The sequence below is a fragment of the Spodoptera frugiperda genome, chromosome 12 (genome assembly GCF_023101765.2).
Source record: "Spodoptera frugiperda isolate SF20-4 chromosome 12, AGI-APGP_CSIRO_Sfru_2.0, whole genome shotgun sequence".
NCBI lineage: Eukaryota > Metazoa > Arthropoda > Insecta > Lepidoptera > Noctuidae > Spodoptera > Spodoptera frugiperda.
The window spans coordinates 10208489-10227871 of NC_064223.1; the positions used below are offsets into that span (position 1 = coordinate 10208489).

The 19383-nt window shown below is 36.6% G+C and overlaps 1 protein-coding gene across 15 annotated transcripts in view; it reads left to right on the plus strand.

Moving 5' to 3' along the window:
• Positions 1 to 19383, plus strand: part of LOC118262738 (maternal protein pumilio) — a 70879-nt gene that overhangs the window by 45536 nt on the left and 5960 nt on the right. For all 15 annotated transcript variants that reach the window (XM_035574310.2, XM_050697751.1, XM_035574319.2 and 12 more), the window contains one exon: positions 17458 to 17974. In XM_035574310.2, the coding sequence (XP_035430203.2) occupies positions 17458 to 17974 (517 nt within the window). The remainder of the gene's footprint in view (positions 1 to 17457; positions 17975 to 19383) is intronic.

Below are 19383 nucleotides of genomic sequence, written 5' to 3' on the forward strand. Positions count from 1 at the left end.
CTAATGCTAAATTAACTAAAAATCACCGTTTAATCACGTAGATGAATGGAGAAACTTATGACAAATCCCTCTGTGACTCGAAACTAGTAGAGCTTTTTTCCATTAATTTACCTGGGTAAACCGTGATTTCTAGTTAATCTAGTATGTCTAACAATAGTTATTATAAAAATAATTTTAATGCTGTTGATCTGATCATTACTTGGCGACAAAATATTTCATAATTTGGAGATTTTCTTTGCTTATAGTTGTCCTCGATACCGAAATATCGGAAGGTAATATCTTTCTTTATATGAAAGTAATATTTTCAGTCTGCGAAAATTGTAATGTTCAAGTCATATTTGTCCGTTTTCTGTTGGTGAAAATAGATTTTAAGGAATTATATTTCGTTATCATACAATTTCTGAAATACATCGAAAGTTCTAGATGTTCTGAATCCTTCTGATGGAAAAGGTTCTCCTTGTGTTTGTGAATGACTTAGCCTGCGGGTGTGTATGGGCCGAGTATGTTGCGACGGTAAGCTTTTGCTTCACTCAGTGTGATTTGCCAGTTTGCGATTAAGTTCTTTACCATCACCGCGTTTCGTTTTATGACAGACATGCTATACATGTAGGTACATGGTTCCCTTTTTCACTAGTCGTGTTGGTGTACTTATGACATTTTTTTTCCACTAACGTAACGTAATATTCAATCTCAATTATACACATTTATAGGTATTAGTAGAAAATACACTGTACAGACGATCACCAAAAATAGATCTAAATTACATAAGTTTTAACCTGAATTTGTAAAATATGTCTCACATGTTATGCGGATATGTGTATGTGCAAACACAAAGACGGCGAAGGCGAGGGCGGAGTACGAGCTGTGGAATACATTAGCCGCCACTAGCGGTGTCGGCGTTCTTACCCCATAATATATTTCACTGGCGGTCATTTTCGACAATTAACCACATAAAATAAGTGAAATTATGCATGCGGCCGACGACGGCGTATATCACGTCCAGTTACGGGCCACGATCCCTAACTACATTCATTATTCAAAGAAATGTTTCGCTCGACCAGGTCGCGTCCGGAAGCGCCGGCTCTGTTCGTGTGATTGATGGAGACCTCTTTATTTTTAAAGTCTTTTTGTGTTTAATGCGTCGTTTTGTTGTTGTTCATCAACAATAAACTGCTTGCTTGTTATATAATATTTGTTTCCCAAGAACCTTCCTGCATGCACAAAATTTGTAATTTTCATTGCATTGATCGTAGTATGGTCTTATGGTTATCTTTCCTTTCTCGTTCAGACATTATTATGGAGTTGATTTAGCTTAGCTACTGATTTCAGGAATAACTATTATTTGGTGCATACCTATTATTAGGTTAGGCATAAATATCAAACATCTAATAAAAAAAAAACAATGCACATAAAATATAAGCCGCAAAATGGCTTCCTAATGTGTTTAAAATAAGGTTTTAAAAAAAAGCATGAAAGAAAGAATAGTACTTACACTTACAGAAGTAAGCTGAAAATCTTCCTGCTTCTTGTGCCACTTTGTCTAATAAAAAAAGCTTAAAATATACCATTGTGATCAAGTATTAGAAAACGATTGCAAAACATACACACGTCGTAATATAACTTTAGCGGTTTCTTGATTCTTTTTCCCTAAAACAACGTTTAATATCGTCTTGTTCTCTAAGTTACTTTCTCCTATGGTCTCTTAAATTATTTACAATAGCATGTTTTGTTTTGATAAATCATTGCCATAGTAAATTATGGCAATGTCCTGAAATCAACATGTTTTTGTTTAAGCATTGTAAAGTGTGATACGTTATGTTGTGGGGCTTTTTTACAGTTTGTTGTAAAATAACATTATCCGCCTTTGTTAAATATTAAATAAACATCATTTACATACATGCCAGAGCCCTAAATAGGTACATATTCAGCGTAAGCCTTTACTTCAACCGGACCTCTCAAACCGTCGGATTCATTTTCTCTTGCAATTTCCTACAATTTCCGGGCAACGTTTGGTACGTTGATGTGCTGGAAAATTATTTTCGTGTACATCTTTCTTGTATTTATAAGCGTTATAGATAACGTTGTTCCTTGCGATTGGCAACATCCTTATAACATTTAGTTTCTTTAGAATTTGTAACCTAGAGATACATTTTGTTACGCAGCATATATTTTGATGATCATACATCGATGAGACTAAGCTTTTAAGCTTTAATATTAAATAAAACAAATTACTTGGTATGTAACGAACTACTCTACTAGGTTTTACACACACTAGGTGGTATTAGGGTAGTAATGGGCGGTAATATTGGGAGCCTCGCCACTTGGAAGTGACATATAAAATCTAAATTGCATTAATTTATGAATATTTTTTATTGATAAGCCAAACATTATTGGTAATTCAAGTTCAAGCACGAGATCAACGTCCTGTCATATATGTCGGCATCGCGGCCTGGTTGCGTAACGCAACTAGGCCGCGATGCCGACGCGCATGCATGCCTCGTGCGTGAGCCTCCATCGCTTCTCGCTGTTTGACTTGCTATCGAACAAACTTGTTCACTCATTTACATGAGATTGGTCGGTTTTACATACTAGATTTTCCACATACTGTTGGGTTGTTGTGATCAGGTTTAATCTTACAAGGATTGAATAGTATTTATACTATCTCTTGACATTAGTGTTGCCGACCACATTTGTGGGCTGCAGTGTGCGGAGTTTGCCCCGCATATGACTGGTGCTCCCGCATCACCTTGAGGTGAGTGTGAGTCAGCAGGCGGCACGCTCGCACCGGTGTGACGGCAGCAGGTCGAGAATAGCGTGCGTCTATTTAGGACTCCTCTCTGTTTGTTTGCCAGCGAAATGTGTCATTGTTAACTAATTTAAGTAACAACCACTGCCAGCTGTTACGACACCGATGTAGATGCGGTTCACAGGCGAACTTCGACATGCTTAATAATATTACCTTGTCATTGTAAGAGTACTACTCAATTATTAAACGGGCAATAATAATACAACACAAAATAAAATACGTGCATATAAAAAGATGAACATTCAAGTCATACATTACAAGTAGAATGATTCACGAACCTTAGTAACGGTAAAAATTTCGACAGGTTTACTGCGTCGTCTTATTATTCACCAAAATGTATAGGTAGCTCATAGCCCACTCATAATAATTGATCATACAGTATGTAACCTATGTATGTTTCAAGTAATTTATCAATAAAACGCATCTAATAAGAACATAGATTTCTTGTTTACCTAATTTAAATTAGCAATTTGTATGCATAGAACTTTACTGCCCATAATAAGCTCAATAATGAAAGCTCTTTAAATTTTTAGTGAGGTAGGCCAAGCTAATAATTTATTAATTAATATGAGTACCGTCGGCGCTGTCATTTCGATAACCGGCGACATTATCGCTGGAGAGTTACGTAAACATCATAATGTAAAACACGATACCGTTTAGCCAGTTAATTAATTGCCGTGACCGGGACTCTGGAGCGGAGAGCGAGCGGTGGTCGTCGCGAGCTTGTTATGGAAATAATGACTGCGACCGACCCAGCCACCCTCTGTACAACTTGCTCCGCGCTTTCGAGCCTACCTCTACTCGGATTGCAACTATTGGATGCTGGCTGTAGTAAAAATTGTTAACTACTTCTTGCTACTTATTTCCGTAACTAATTGATTCACGATAATTAAAAACTAAAGGTTATGTTGCCTTACATTACACGACCTTTTTATTTTCAAAGGAATAGGTAGAGGAGTAGAGGTGCATATGGATGGACATATTAAATGTTTTTCACCAAGTTCCATGAAGTTTTGGCATTGCAATAATAGGGGTGATCTAATCGAATCTAGACATCGTGCCATTGTATTATCGAAAGATCCCAATACTTAATGCTTTCTCATGCTCAGAAATCGACCCGAACCCCCTTATAAATACTGCCTGTGAGGCAAGTACTTTCTTACAAGATAAGTTTTGTAGAATAACTGTACAGAGAGCAGCGATGTTTGCTGCCCTTCCGTAGACTCGTGTTGTATAACTTGCAGCGTTATTATCGTCTTTTATGACTTTACATGACTGCACCGTCGTTAAGAAATTAACCGGAATGTGTCGAGCCATTAATTGAATCAATTTCTTCGCCGGGTAAAATGACATGATATAAAACATTTCCGTTTGGCACATGGGTTTATTGGGGTCGTGTGATTGAGGTAACCTGCTACGAGACGTGTCACTTGATTTAATTAAGAGCCGCTTTACCGCCCGTTCCTCCAAGCTAAAGCTTTATACGGCGCCCTGGTTAATTTCGAACAGAGTCATTCTGCTAGAGATTTATTTCAATATTGAACACGTCTTACGTGTACCAATATTCACCTTCAACTTCCTTGTGTTTATATTTTTACAGGCTTATAACGTAATGGAACTAAAGTCCAATATTTCTGAGCATTCAATTATATTTATTTTCATTTTTTAGTTCAATATTTTCTGACAACAGGTAAGAAAGAATGGAAAGGGTAAGACGGCTAACGAAAGGTGGAATGCCTTAAATCCGCTAGTGATTGCATCGTTTAGTCCAAATAGTCCTCGTATTTCAACGCAGAATCTCTGACTTACAATTTAACAAATTGAATCCATTTGTTAGTGGTGGTGGATCCTGGTATTTTCACCTCAGAACATATTTTTATATTGTTTCCGAGTTTTTATGCAATATCCGTATAATAGTGGATATGAAGAACTTGAAGTCAGTTAGATAGGCTACTTAAGTAATTTATTCTATGTTATTATGTTCTTCATTGGATTTGTAAAATGTTCTAATTTCCTTAATATAATTATTTAATGGACACTTTACGTTAAATGTAAATTAAGCGAAAAGTTTTGATTTTTTGCTTTAAAAATCACGGTATTTTCCCAAAAAAATATTTCTTAATATATTTTTGGGTACCGTAATTTTTTTCAAAGCTCTCAATCCTTGTAGAGAAGGAAAAAGCGCTTAAAATTATTATTTTCTACTGATTTATTATTCAAACACCTTTTAACTAGTTCGCTGATTTTTATAGTAAGTCTGTTTAGTCAAAAAAGCCTGGTCTATTTTTATGATACCTAAATTGAAAGTTTGTACAACGGCAAAATAAAAATACGCAGCGGTACAAAATATGAAACCATTTTCCCAAATCGACTCGCACTTCGCTGATTTCAAAGTTTTCCCGAACAGAAAAAATATGAAGTAATATGTAATTAGCTGGAATTTTGCAAATTTCCTCTGTTGGCATCTAATGCGCTACTCGTGTTGGCCGTCATCACGCGTCGCGGGAGAAGTTCGTTATTAATTCACCGCCTTCCAACTCAGCGGACACTTTTACTCACTTAAGGCTTTACTTTTCGTGAACCAAGTATCATTTTAGAAGATCACAAAAGAAGGAACCTATGTATGTCCCTGACATGCGCATTTATTTGAAGTATTTTTGAAGTCGTTGCCATTTAAATTTTCATATCGTAAAACAAATCACATGTTTTGTTTCCCGAAGGGTAGCCCGAATGGCATAATTGCATAAATTAAATGTAATTGTTATCCAGTATTTATTTTTCTAAAACATTATTTATACCTAAAAAATGGTATGCGTATAAGTTTTAAGTGCATAGAGATTAATAACGTCTAGGAATCGCATCTTAGTATTGAATAAACCTCTTCCATGTCTTGATAATTCAAAAGCGCAAATTAAAATGCATTCAGTCTTAGTGATTATAATGTTCCACAATCGGCAATCACATGGTGACCAAAAAGCGTCCACGCGGTGTTGATTGTGACATTGTCTGATGCGGGTGGGGTGCCGCCGTTAACACCCGCGCTGTGCGGGCCAGCGGCGCAGGGCGCGAACCATGGCGCATCGCGACTGCCACCCGCATTTGTGATGCAAATTGTTGCGCCCGCCGCCGCAGCGCCTGTGCTTCACACCTTACCTGCTGCAACCACTGTAATTATTGTGAAAAATATTCATTTGTCGCTTTTACACCTGCATTAACATAATGTTGCTCTCGGTTATCACGACTTTATCTTGAATTTCATGATAATATTGTACAACAAGTACATTTCTCTGCATTGTACATGATAAAAAGACTCCTTAAAAACTGTGTAAACAGATAGCAGTGTCTAGTGGGGAGCCCGTTAGCTATAATCGCGGGAATTCAATAGCTAACTGAAGTATCTGCAAGAAGTTCGTGTGAAGTTTCGTGAGAACCTAGCGCAGCTCGGCAGTCGACTGAACGTTATCATATTTCAAACGGTTTCGCAAAACGAATAAATAAGAACGGAGGCAAGAAGCGTGCGGTGAAACCGAGTCAAAGCGTGGGTATTAGAAACGCTCCGATTACCATGCTGAGTGAGACAAGACGTTGTCGCCACCACCACATCCCTCCACGGGGCTCCACTTCTTTATAACCATAATTTTTCGATCCACACATCGATCCATTCTTCGCACATGAATTTTGTTAGTTACTTTTTTTATTAATTAATTCATTTGGTGTTAGTAGCGACCGAAATAAATAACCAATCTCGATTATATCGATTTTTCACAGATGTTGTAATTTGTAAGTAATGAACTTTCTGTCAAAATCGATCCAGAGATTTAGCATTGGAATTGGTGATGTGAATTAACGTATTAGCTAAGATTAAAAAGATAGTGTTGCCTAAAACATAATAGGTAGACTGAGAACTCGCACAACTAAGTGAAGAGTGCGAGATTTCAAGTTAATGTTTTTGCTAATTACTGTTTGTATATTTTTTCTTCTGAATATGTTAACCGGTGACAGTGATACGAATGAATGCTTTGATACCAGACCAGATGTTTTAGTTTATTTTATATTTTTATCGAAGTATAATTTTAAAGTGAACATTGATATGTAAAGTTCTTAACAAAATAAAGTTACTTGTCATAATTAGCGCGAAGATGGATTAAATAGTTTTTTATTGATGATTTTTATTTTACTTTGTACGCTTTTAATAGCATTTAATGACTCATTAATTGAAATTTAAATGAATGTAGGCTAGCTAAAAGAAAGGTGACGAAGTGGCCGTGGTGGACACGGGTACCGCTGCTGGCTTGACCGCGTTCCACTAACGGTACTCACTCCGGAGTATTTCTCCGGCGTGTGGCACACTTCATGCGTACATTCACCTCGCCCATCTCACCGAGTCGCTGTCTCCACATTACCTGCGTAACGGCACACTATCCTTGACTAGCTAGACCAAACTAATCGCGCAATTAGACGTGCTAAAATTGATTCATTCATTTTCGTGCACAACTTTGACGGTTATATCTTTTTGTTCAATCCAAAGTACAGAAGAAAGAACTCGACATACTACTGTAATGGAATTGAGTGACTAATAATAAATGCGCTTTTAATAAGTTTAAAGTACAATTTAATATAATTATTATAACGTGAACCCACTTAGAATGATTTCTAAAATTGAAATGGCCACCAGTCATCAAACTATTAATATTTTTACCCAACACGGAGATTATATTTAAACAAATAATTAATTCTTGATATGAAAATAACAATCAAACAAAGAGTAGAGACAAACTGAACTGCGTAAACTTAGCTAAACTAATGAATTCGGATCAAAATACCGTTACAGGTTGTCGAACTTTTTTGGTTGTTGAACAAAATTTAATTCATACTGAGAGAGAACGGTGAACAGTTGTGAGGCTATACGAATTGTGGTGGATGTTGTAAATACCACCCACTTTCGTCCCAAGATTTTTTTATTATTCAATTTTGTATTATTACACACTTATTTACTATTTTTTTATTTTCTTTTCTTTAACTAACCTTAGTCAATGAACCTATAATAATTTCGTTAAACTAGTTTTTAGGAAAATCATTTCTGATATTGTGATTTTATAGAAGATGATAATAGATAGCTATTTATCGCTATAGGCTTATAGCAGTCATAGGAGGAGTCTACATTTTCCTTCATCTGTAAAGTTGCAGCCCAACGGTACCTGAGGACTGGAGGATGTATTACCAACCAATATTATGATAAACCTAAATAGTTACATTCATAAATAGGGTGCCTTCCCCAAGTTTAAAGAAGGTAGTCCTGTAATATCAATTTTCACAAGACAAGGCTTGTCGCTAAAATAAAAGTTGTCTGTGATAACTGGAGAATTAGGAAGCTATTTCGCTGTCCCTCTAGCACGTCAAGCGGCATAATTAGATTGACTTTGCTCATTCTCCTTTCGTTTATATTCTGAAAATGGAATTTTAATATCTTGGAATAATTATTTTTTGCTTTACTGAGAAACTTTCATTTCCAGTGTTAACTAAATTACACGGCAGACATTTTAACGTAATATTAATACATTCATTCATATCTTTAAGAAAATTAGGTGGTGTGTCGTAATTCCTTGCACGAATTAGTTTACAGCTATATCCGCAGTTTGCTAAGCAAGCGGGCAGCAGTAAAAGCCCGGAAGTCGTTGCGTTAAGGGTTCAGTTAGCGCGAAATTGGAGTGGAGGTGCGACCCATGTCCTAACGTGCCACTTCATTATGTTGGCCTCGTTGTCCGCCTATGTCCATACCATCACTCGCGTCTTATATGCCACTTACCGTTTAACCTACATCATTTTCATGTAACTTATGCTAATTAGTATAAAATTTGATATTGTATTCCCTCTTATTTAGCGAACAACTAAACTCATTTTAAATTGAGTAGGAATGCAATTAGATGTAAATCCATTTTTCATTATTGCCGTTCCCAGAAGCATAATGTTTTCTAACGTAACCGAAAATTAAAGTGTATGAAGGTGAATTATTGGTTTTAGGAGAATTATTTCTTGCACAGTTATAAAACGCCGCCCGTTTCTTGCGTGCGTGTGATTACATTGCCGTGTAATATATTCACATTTTCACCACCTTCGCATCCTTAATGTTTCGTTTCCTTCTTTGTTTACTATGTACCATTGCGCTGGTGCTATTTAATTTCTTTGTGTGTACGGCTGTGAACAGTCGTGCGGTAAACACGTTGTACAATAAAACACGAAGTAATTCTAAACAAACAAACGAACTTAATCAGAGCATAATATAGTTATACTTTTCTCGCATGTAAGATAGTGCAAGCGATATAGTTTCCGGAACTTAGTGCATCTTACAGCCTATGAGCTGGCGAAACGACTAAGCTACTTTTCTCGTCTGCCAAATCGTCTCTATCAGTGTGTCATTTACCAACGGATTTCTTTGGGACTTTGCCAGCAATTTTCAAATATAAATCACTTCAAGCAACCTAATTATTATGAGTTTATTTACAAATATTACGTTACACACACTATTATTATATATGTGACGCACAATTTACAAATCTTGTGTAGGATTGACACGATTGACAATATTGACATATGTACTCAGTGAATCCAAGACATGATAACTTAACCTGGTTGTATGTGTAGATGAATAAAATAGTTCTTTCATGTGAAACGCTACGCATACAGATTATGCTGTAATCAACGCGTGTAGTGCAAGCCTTACCTCGGCCGCATGACCAACTTACTGTATTACACGTGCATTTCGGTCATTGATTTAGGACCATTACCATTCATGTCGTCTACTGGTCAGTGTTCACCCGAAATTAGAATCAAGCTCTTATTACGAAATGGACAATTGTATGGATAAAGTTGCAATCAACTTTCTTCTTTAATATGCGTCGAACCAGTTAATAGTTTTTATCAGTAAGTTCCGAAAAAATCATAATATGTCTTTAGTTTTTCGGTCAACTTTCTTTTACAGTGTCCTGTTAAAAGTAAACATGCAAACATTTTGGGTTATGCCCAAGCTTGTTTGTGAAATTTATTCGTAGTTTTGGTGACTTAACTGAGCTCAGCCTCGAGGACGTGTTCGAGTAAAGTAAGCGGTTATTTTAAATGTGGTCCGACGTGATCCGTTAAACCGTGATACTCTTATGAATCTTGAAATCTGCCTTGTAACGATTCCATAAAAGTTTTTTAACGTTCAAAAGCTGGGTTGTGTCTTTTATATCCCTTAAATGGCGGGTCTGGCTTTACATGGCATAGAAATGTTTATTTTTTAACCTAAATGTAGAGCAACATACATAACAGGATAGTGACACATAGAGAGGGTTGTTTGGGAGCGACAGCTAGGTGTGGCTCCGATGCCGTCGTCGATGTGATGCTCGTGATGGTGTTTTTACGATTGGGGTGCGGCGTGGCGCGGGCGCGCCTGCTAATTTTGATAAAAGCACCGTTCGACCGCACCCGACTGCCGTCGTCACCACTGCGGCCAATAAATACCCGGTCATAAGCGCAAATGTATAACTACATACTTATAGACTTCTAGAAAATTTTGTTATCACATATTCATTTATATTTATAGTCTTCCACGCTTTTCGGTTAAATTAAAGTTTTGTTGTACATACCCAATGGAGATGAGGGCAATAAACGTAAATAAATAGATAGTTTTTTAATGATTATTGTGCTATGAAATTGTTATTTTACTCAAGTCTAACATGTCCTTCATAAAGCCCGCATCTTATCTGTTTCCTCTGGTCCTGTCAAATTGTTGTAAACTCGAATAACAACAAGATCAGAATAGAGAACTCCTAGTGTTGATTTTGATAATAAACTTTCTTGTGAATAATGTAATGATATAGGTAAGTAGTAATTTTATTAGATTTTTGGTTGCTTAAAAATGTCGCAAGCTAAGAAACGTTCTAACAGGGATGGTGGCGGGGTATGAAAATTAAAAATATATTTAAGAAAAAAAGTTACGGTGCGTAACGTCACGTTAAAAGAATCTATCAGACGGACATTTCAATTAAAATTAGCCATCTGCCCTATTCTGATTCTAAACTGGTAATCTTATATCGATGAGTTGTAATACTTAAAGCCCTTACTGTCGTATTCAGAGACACTTAATGATTACTTAAACTATTCCTAAGGACTGGGTTAAGTAAGCAATAAAATTTGACTCGGTGGTTACTGTTCTGTAGATAATTAAGATTTATCTATAGCTTAAAACCTTTTTGCACCTACAGCACACAGAAAACTGTTATGGCCATAGTCCGTGTATTTTTGTGAGGAGATCTATTATTTTTACGCGACGCTTATGTTGTAAATTTATTCTTGAACCCATATAATAGCGAGATATCATCAATACTGTTATGATTTCTACATAAAGTAATAATTAAATATTTAATAACACAATGTTGATCATTTATAATAGTTATAGCTTGTTCCCAATATTCATTAAATAATATAGTCGTATTTTTAATACATCTTGCTCAATTTATTGACAAACATCAGTTATTTTCTTTAAACCCACGTATAAAATTACTGGTATTCATCATTGCTTACTTACTTAGGTACATAGTGATACTTCAAAATTTAAAGGCTTCAGTGTTAGTTCGGCGTCTCTCATTTCGTAACTATTTTATCCCAATATTTAATGGATGCTTAAGAAAATAATTACAATTTAATATTAATAAAAATACCAAGGAGAAATTTGGGCAGGGCGTTCACAGGGTGGGCGTGTCTTCGCTCCGCCCATTCGAGCCACGCCCTCGCCCTTTGCCACCTTTCAGCTGAAAATCTGAAAGCGCTGTTTCGTGTAGGTATTCAATCAACTAAGTAATCAGGATTAAAATGGAACCTTTGTTTTTGGCAAACACTCTCTCGCACAGACCGCAAACGCCCAATGTTACTGCAGCTTAAATTCAACATTAAAAGTACAGGCAGCAAACACTGAAAAAAAGAACAACATATTTGGGGTTTTAACTGTCGGAACATTCTACTTATTAATTCATTTTAAGAGCAAAGTATTTATTGTTTGAAATAATTTCCAATCATGATTTGTTGTATTGAAAGCAAAAGCTTGGGACGTTCTCTATGAAAATTGATTATATTCGGTCGCAGATAAGAAAAGAAATGAACATTGTCGGGGGTCGCAGCCCGCGGGGCAGATAAACTCGTTACAGCAAGATACGCCACCGACGGCATTACAGTGCGGCTGTGGCAGCCGCACGCTACGGCGCACGATATCCCTGTAATCTCATTGTAGACTCCCAACCCCGTCGTTTCCGATTCCTTCCTAAATTACCTTTTCTTGATCGACAATCTAATTCGTTACAACATAAACGCTTTTGCCGCAATTTACGATACTCTCCGCTATTTGGAAAACAACGGAAGTAGACGACATTTAAGCTGGAGGTGTTGGGTTTGCATGAAGCACGTAGCACCACGTCGACGCCGCTAAAAGCTTCTTGTTGACGTAGCGTTCGATTGAAGAGGCATGAACTACGTCTTGTCCTTGTAATTGATTGCTTTGTCGCGTAATTTGTTTGTCTACGCTGCCGGGCGGAGCGTGCGATTCTCGCGGGAGCACTGAGCTCTCCTCATCTTCTTCGTAAATAATAAATAGCATCGACGGTACCGAGGTGGCGACCGTCCGCTCGTGTGTTGATCGCTTGAGAGCTTTTACACGATCACTGTGTCCATTACGATAGAATAATTGCTACCAAATGTCAGGAGAAAACCTAAATGATTCACGCATCAAATGAAACGGGTCGTATCGACGTGTGCAATTGTGCATTCTAGATCGTATGCTTAAAAATTAGTTATATATCTATTTTTATTTTATCGTATAGGTAGGGTTACGTACGTTATGTTCTTATAGCTAACGAAGAGACAGGCATTATAATATGCACATCACCAGAAACAATATATAATTAATTTCATTACCAACTACATGGCCCTCCACGGTTATCCACATTTTTCATGGTACATTAGACTAACTTGCATTTTCCTCAAGAATAAGATCAAACACACCTATAAACATGCACCTATCTGTGCATGTTTAGAAAAGCGGTTATACAGGGTGTCCCTGAAGTCGACGTCCAACAGGCACCAGATGATCGGCAAGGTTCCAAATGTTATCAGAAAAATATAAAAAAAAATCTAAGTCCTACAGTTTTTAAATTACAGTGACTTATGTGTTATCCACGAAAAAGTACACCCTGTGCCAGTCATTTGACTCTTGTTGCTACAAATATTTATTTTTTCGTCTGAAATCTTCCTTACATTATCCTGAATAGTGCTCCAGTAATATGGAATCATAAATTCTTAGCCAACTGCTTTAGATTGGAAAACATTGTTAGTTTTAGAGGAACCAAATATTCTGAATAAAATTTTCACCTTACTTTAAGTGACTGTACTGAATAAATTATGTATGGCGCTAGTAGTGGCAAATTTCACCAAAGTTGGCGCATTTAATAAGGATTATAAAATGGTATAGCACTTTGCACATTATTTCTTAAATTCGACACAAAAAAAGATTTTTCAACGAAACTCCGTTTCGATGAATTTATTTGAACTTACTAAAAATTCTTCTAGTGTACTCAAATCATACGTTATAACCTCGTATGCAATAGACAACACTTTGCACGCGATTTTTTATCATCATGTTGAAAATCAGCGAGGATCTCTTGTCAAACAACATTGTCTGTTACCCGTGATTTCGCTTGCAGCATTCGTCGGCAATATTATTGCTAGACGAACTGGTGTTGTGCATCTCGAGCCATCGTACCCGGGCTTCGGCATTTTAGCTGAGCACTGGCTTTTTTGCGCCGTGTTAATTATTTATTTTTTTAATTATTTTTTGCTTTACCTGCAATTCCTTGTAACGGTACAAATAACTCTTTCTCGACAAAGTAAAGAATATTTGATGCTTCATCCCGCATTTGATCACAAAGCATGAACACGTAACTTAATCGGAGGATTCACCCATTCCTTTTTTTTTTTTTGATGGGGATATGACGAGTAATTGTGCGTAAGGTACACCATACCACTACCGCGTCGATATGCTGTGTACATGAATCTGCCGCGTCCGTTCCTTTTGATTTTACTACACATTTGATAATGTGTTTGATGCACTATGAACATCATATTGCTATCATTCAATATTATTTAGTGAAACATGATACACAACATCAGTTCCTCTAGTAAGTCTAGTAATATTGCCGACGAAAGCTGCAAGCGAAATCATGAGTAGACAGACAATGTTGTTTGACAAGAGATCCTCGCTGATTTTCAACATGATGATAAAAAATCGCGTGCAAAGTGTTGTCTAGTGCATACGAGGTTATAACGTATGATTTGAGTACACTAGAAGATTTTTTTGTAAGTTCAAATAAATTCACCGAAACGGAGTTTCGTTGAAAAATCTTTTTTTGTGTCGATTTTAAGAAATAATGTGCAAAGTGCTATACCGTTTTATAATCCTTATTAAATGCGCCAACTTTGGTGAAATTTGCCACTACTAGCGCCATACATAATTTATTCAGTACAGTCACTTAAAGTAAGGTGAAAATTTTATTCAGAGTATTTGGTTCCTCTAAAACTAACAATGTTTTCCAATCTAAAGCAATTGGCTAAGAATTTATGATTCCATATTACTGGAGCACTATTCAGGATAATGTAAGGAAGACTGCAGACGAAAAAATAAATATTTGTAGCAACAAGAGTCAAAAGACTGGCACAGGGTGTACTTTTTCGTGGATAACACATAAGTCACTGTAATTTAAAAACTGTAGGACTTAGAATTTTTTTTATATTTTTCTGATAACAGTTGGAACCTTGCTGATCATCTAGTGCCCGTTGGACGTCGATTTCAGGGACACCCTGTATATACTTACTTTCTTCGGTAATAATCGCAGTATGTCTTTAACTGATGAAGAACCGGACATATCATGAATTTCAAATGATTTCATCGATTACATTGTGCCAGTGATGAGAATAACTCGTTCCACGAACCTTTTTTTAAACACAAAAATACGTTTCAAAATCCGCTTACGTATTAATTGCTAATCGGGAAAGTTTAAAGGAAGATAGATAAATTCTGGGAAGTCATCTTTGCTAGTGTGAAAAATGTTATTAAGTAAACAAGGTAAGGTGTGGCATACGGTAGGCACGTAGCACAGCAAGAGTTTTGTAAAAATCAAATAGCGTATCGTAACGTCGTGGCGGGCTGAGCCGCAGCAGCGTCCGGGTTGAGCTGAGCACGACCGCGTGTTCCCTCACTAATAACCCCGTAATTGGTATCGAAGCTCGCCGCAGCCGGATTACTGAACGTCTAATTGAATGCGAGACGCTTACTCGCCGCCGCCTCCTCCACTGCCACCTTGCAGTGACACAGTAGTTGGAGCGACTTCATTTTGTTGCGGTCAAGTTAGTCTGTTTTGCGCACGTGTACAGGCCGCGCTTATCGTCTCGCCCACAGTTCAATTACAGCGTCCCAATGAATTAAATTGCCGTTGGATTCGGGAAACCGTACCACGAGATCAAACGTTATTCACTCGGCCCCCCCTTCTCCGATCCCCAACGAACAAGACTTTAGACTTACCCGTGGCGGCAATGTAAACTTTACGACGTTAGATAATCATTCCATGTCAATTAGCTAATGAAAAATAAAATAAGCTTGGTTAATGTACCAACTCCGTAATTAAAATTATGGTGATGACTCGCCATCTGTTAAGCCTTAGCTTAAAATAATTACGTTTCTCACCTGATCATACGAAATAACCATGCACTTTATTTAGTAACTGTTAAGGCAGGTATTGATTTCAATAATGTAAAACTAATTAGTATAACTTGATTTTAGTTCTAGAATTATATATTTTAATTTCAACCACAAAATTTTATTCTAGATAGAGTATAATAATATACCATTGAAAACTTAAAAATTAATGGCAAATATTTATTTTCGTGATTGTGTTCTACAATTTAATGTACTATAAACGAATTTAACAACTTAACTGTCCAATGAGTCACATATGAGTCACGGAGAACTTTTGGAATAAGTTCAAGAGTCACAGGTGACTCATTTCTTTATACAACTTTGGCACATACTTTTGTTATGAGCGTGAAGTAATATTGTAATTATAATTACGTGAACGTATCGCAAAAAACCTAACCTACATGATAACAAAATAAAATTTCGCAAATTTTTGTATCTTTGGTATCAGGTCAAAAAAGAATAGCCGATGGTCGTAGGGTAGTGGTAATTTGTATTGTATAGGGACAGTGAAGTTGTTAATATGTCTGTATACTACGTTTATAGTTTATACGTGCGTGAATATAATAGAGAACAGAAAGAGTGGTCCGAGCAGTGCGCGCTCTACAATCCCACTGTGTTTACACTGATCACACTCAGAAAGGCCTGGAACAGAGCCAACTAATCTCTTCTCAACAGGTAGATCGTCTGCACGTTACTAATGACATCACACTCTATACCTACTGCTCTGATTCATTTCATTCAAAAATGTTCACCTTGGTTACTAAATGTATTTTAATTTGTTTTGTAATGCATATCAAAATAGACGGGCTTTTCTTCGATTACATAATAATTAATTTTTAAACAGACAAATCTTTTCTCAGTAATTAATGTAAATGTGTTTATAAATTAGATTAGTTTAAGAATGCGATCAGACTCATGGTAGCATGTGCGTTGGACAGCGCACGGCTTGTTATTAACTTTTTAAACGATTGTGTTAATTAGCGCACTTCACGAGGAGCCGCCCTCGAGCGCTGCACCGCACTGTGCCGAGCAAAAAACAATAAACGATACGTTTCGCTATTAATTAAACCGCTATACGATGCACGTTTGCTTCACCAATAAACGTGCGAGATGGCAAATACAATTAAAATATCTGCTTTGAACCCCTACGCTAATTGAAGTTTTTACATCTGATTCTGTAAAACGGTGTCGCCGTAGTAAACTTGACGTTTAATTATTCTGTTAAACGAGAACGATGAATATATCAATACCGGATGTTTTTTCAATTTTCATCTTTATCTTTCTTAGCCAATCCCCACAGCTCAACAAACAAGGATGCATTAATTAGTTTTAAACGCACTTACACAAATATATGCTTTTTCTTTCTTCTTTCACTTTCTAAGTTCGAGTGCCTTTACATGAAAATCAACATCATTTCATCCGCATGATATTTACCGTCGAAAATAGGTCTTCATTAATGTCTTCCAGAATAAATGCAGCATGGTGAAACTAAAAAAATATAAATAAAAACCGTACATGGTCAACTCATGGAAAAAATGTTTGAAAAACAACAGGAGAATACTGCTGTAAATGCCTTTGACAGGGAACAATAGTTATTTGCGAGCTCGGATTTTCTGTTATTTAGCGCGTTGAAATGATACTAGGAAATATGACTGTAATGCTTTCGCTGCTTTTATTTGTAGCGATTTTCTTATGTAAACCTTTCATATAAATAAAACTAATCGTATAGATCACTAAACATAAATAAATGGACAGTATTGTTATATGAAAAAACTTGAATGATCAAATCCTCTAGCAATAAAAATGCGCATCTTTGTCAATTAAGTTGTGTATGCTGTGCTGTGTAAATAACATTTGTTTCTTTTTGTTACAGCAATTGTTCCGATCTCAACAAGCTGCTGCAGCGGGTGGCCAGGCGGCTGCAGCGCAGTTGCAGCTTCTGCAGCAACAACAACAGCAACAATTTCAATTACAACAACAGTTAGCAGCCCAACAGGCTTTTACACAAGCACCTTACGTTATCAACGCTGGTCAGGAGGGTGCACCTTACGTGAGCGCGTTAATAGCGGGCGTGCCACCGTACTATGGAGTCGCGGCGCCGTGGGGCGTGTACCCCGGTCTCGTAGCACAACCCGCACAACAGCAAGCGCAACAACCGCGACGGCCACTGACTCCTCAGCAGGGTGAGCAACAAGTGAACGGCCAGGGACAGTATGTGATCCCCTACTATGATCCGGGCTCACTAGTAATGGGCGGACGCAACGGCACGCCCTTGCGGCTAGTGTCACCGGGAGGCGTACTAGCGCCGCGCCAGTACCAGCCGGCGCCCACGCATCCAGCCGCTTCTGCCGCGCCACCACAAGCAGCGCAAACGCAGCAGCCGCAGCCTGGTAAGAATCCTTTTCATTTGCATTCACTTCAATATATATCTGATACTCAATGTTGCATCGTTTTGTATGTAGTGGCGACGTGTGTTACTAATAATAATGCTCTCATGTACTGGATTATACTGGCACATGTATGACTTTGGATTAATCATCGACATCATAATAATCGTTTGCTTTACTATTTAAAATTCAAAATTATTGTAAGCAATAAATACTTCGGATACTGACATTGTCAGTCTATGTGATGTGGCAACTATCGAAGTTCGTATTACAAACAGAAAATAAAATTCGTCGATATCTGCAGATGCAACGATTGTATCACTACATATAAAAGACTGCGACAATGAGTTCTCCAAGTAAATTAATTTAACAATGTACATATAAATAACATTTGCATTGAATAACCAACCAATTAATACATGTTATATTTACGCATGGTGTTATGATATACATTATGGATTCCAATATCTTTGTAATCTGAGTGATTATTATAATTTTCTGTAGAATATTTAGACATCTCGTAGAATAACATAATAACATTACTTAGAAATAAAGTATTAAATAGTACTTATTTATTATTATCATAAAATTGTAAGTTTCGGTAAATAGTAGTTTCTATAGACCTGCTACCAAAACCACGTTTATTGTGTAGATATACATATATAGACAGATGCCTTTTAAAACACTCGTCTTCTTTACATACAAATATACTATTAATTAACTGCTTCATGAAGATTTTGCCTGGTCAAGTTATGCATCATAGTTTTATTTAACTTTTTAATTTACAATGCCGTTGTGTATTAACTCTGTAAATATTTAATACATATTTTCCGTTTATGGCTAATTTGTGCATAGCTGTTTAGTTTTTATTGTGGTAAATGTAAATTAGCGTCTAAGTCGGTATAAAGGTACGCATTAATCATACCATGTACGATAAATCTTATCATGTTCTTTTTAACCGAATATTTCTCGTGTATACTCATACAGCAAACATTTTTTTAGTCGGGCAGTGTTAAGTGTTTCTATAAATTAAGGTAATATAAGTTTGTAGCGTTGTATAGGTAAATCGCTATTCCTTTGACAAACCAAACATAGTCTTACAATCCCAAGTCTTGTTTTTTTAATGGGACTTAGATCTCGAAACAGGTAACATTTTCACTTCATTTAAAATAAAAATGTTAGTAGAAGAACTTGTAATGTCATAAGATAATTATGAGATACATATTTTTATTTATGTTCCATATATGACAATTCTTTTCTCTATATATTAAAAATAAAATCATGGTGACGGCATAATTTGGAAGATTTTTCGACGATTTCTCATTCTATGATTAATTGAATTGTTCACTTTCGTTGTCTTATTTAACGCAGTACTGTTTCGTCAAGTTTAGAATTATGATTGTTAGATTTGT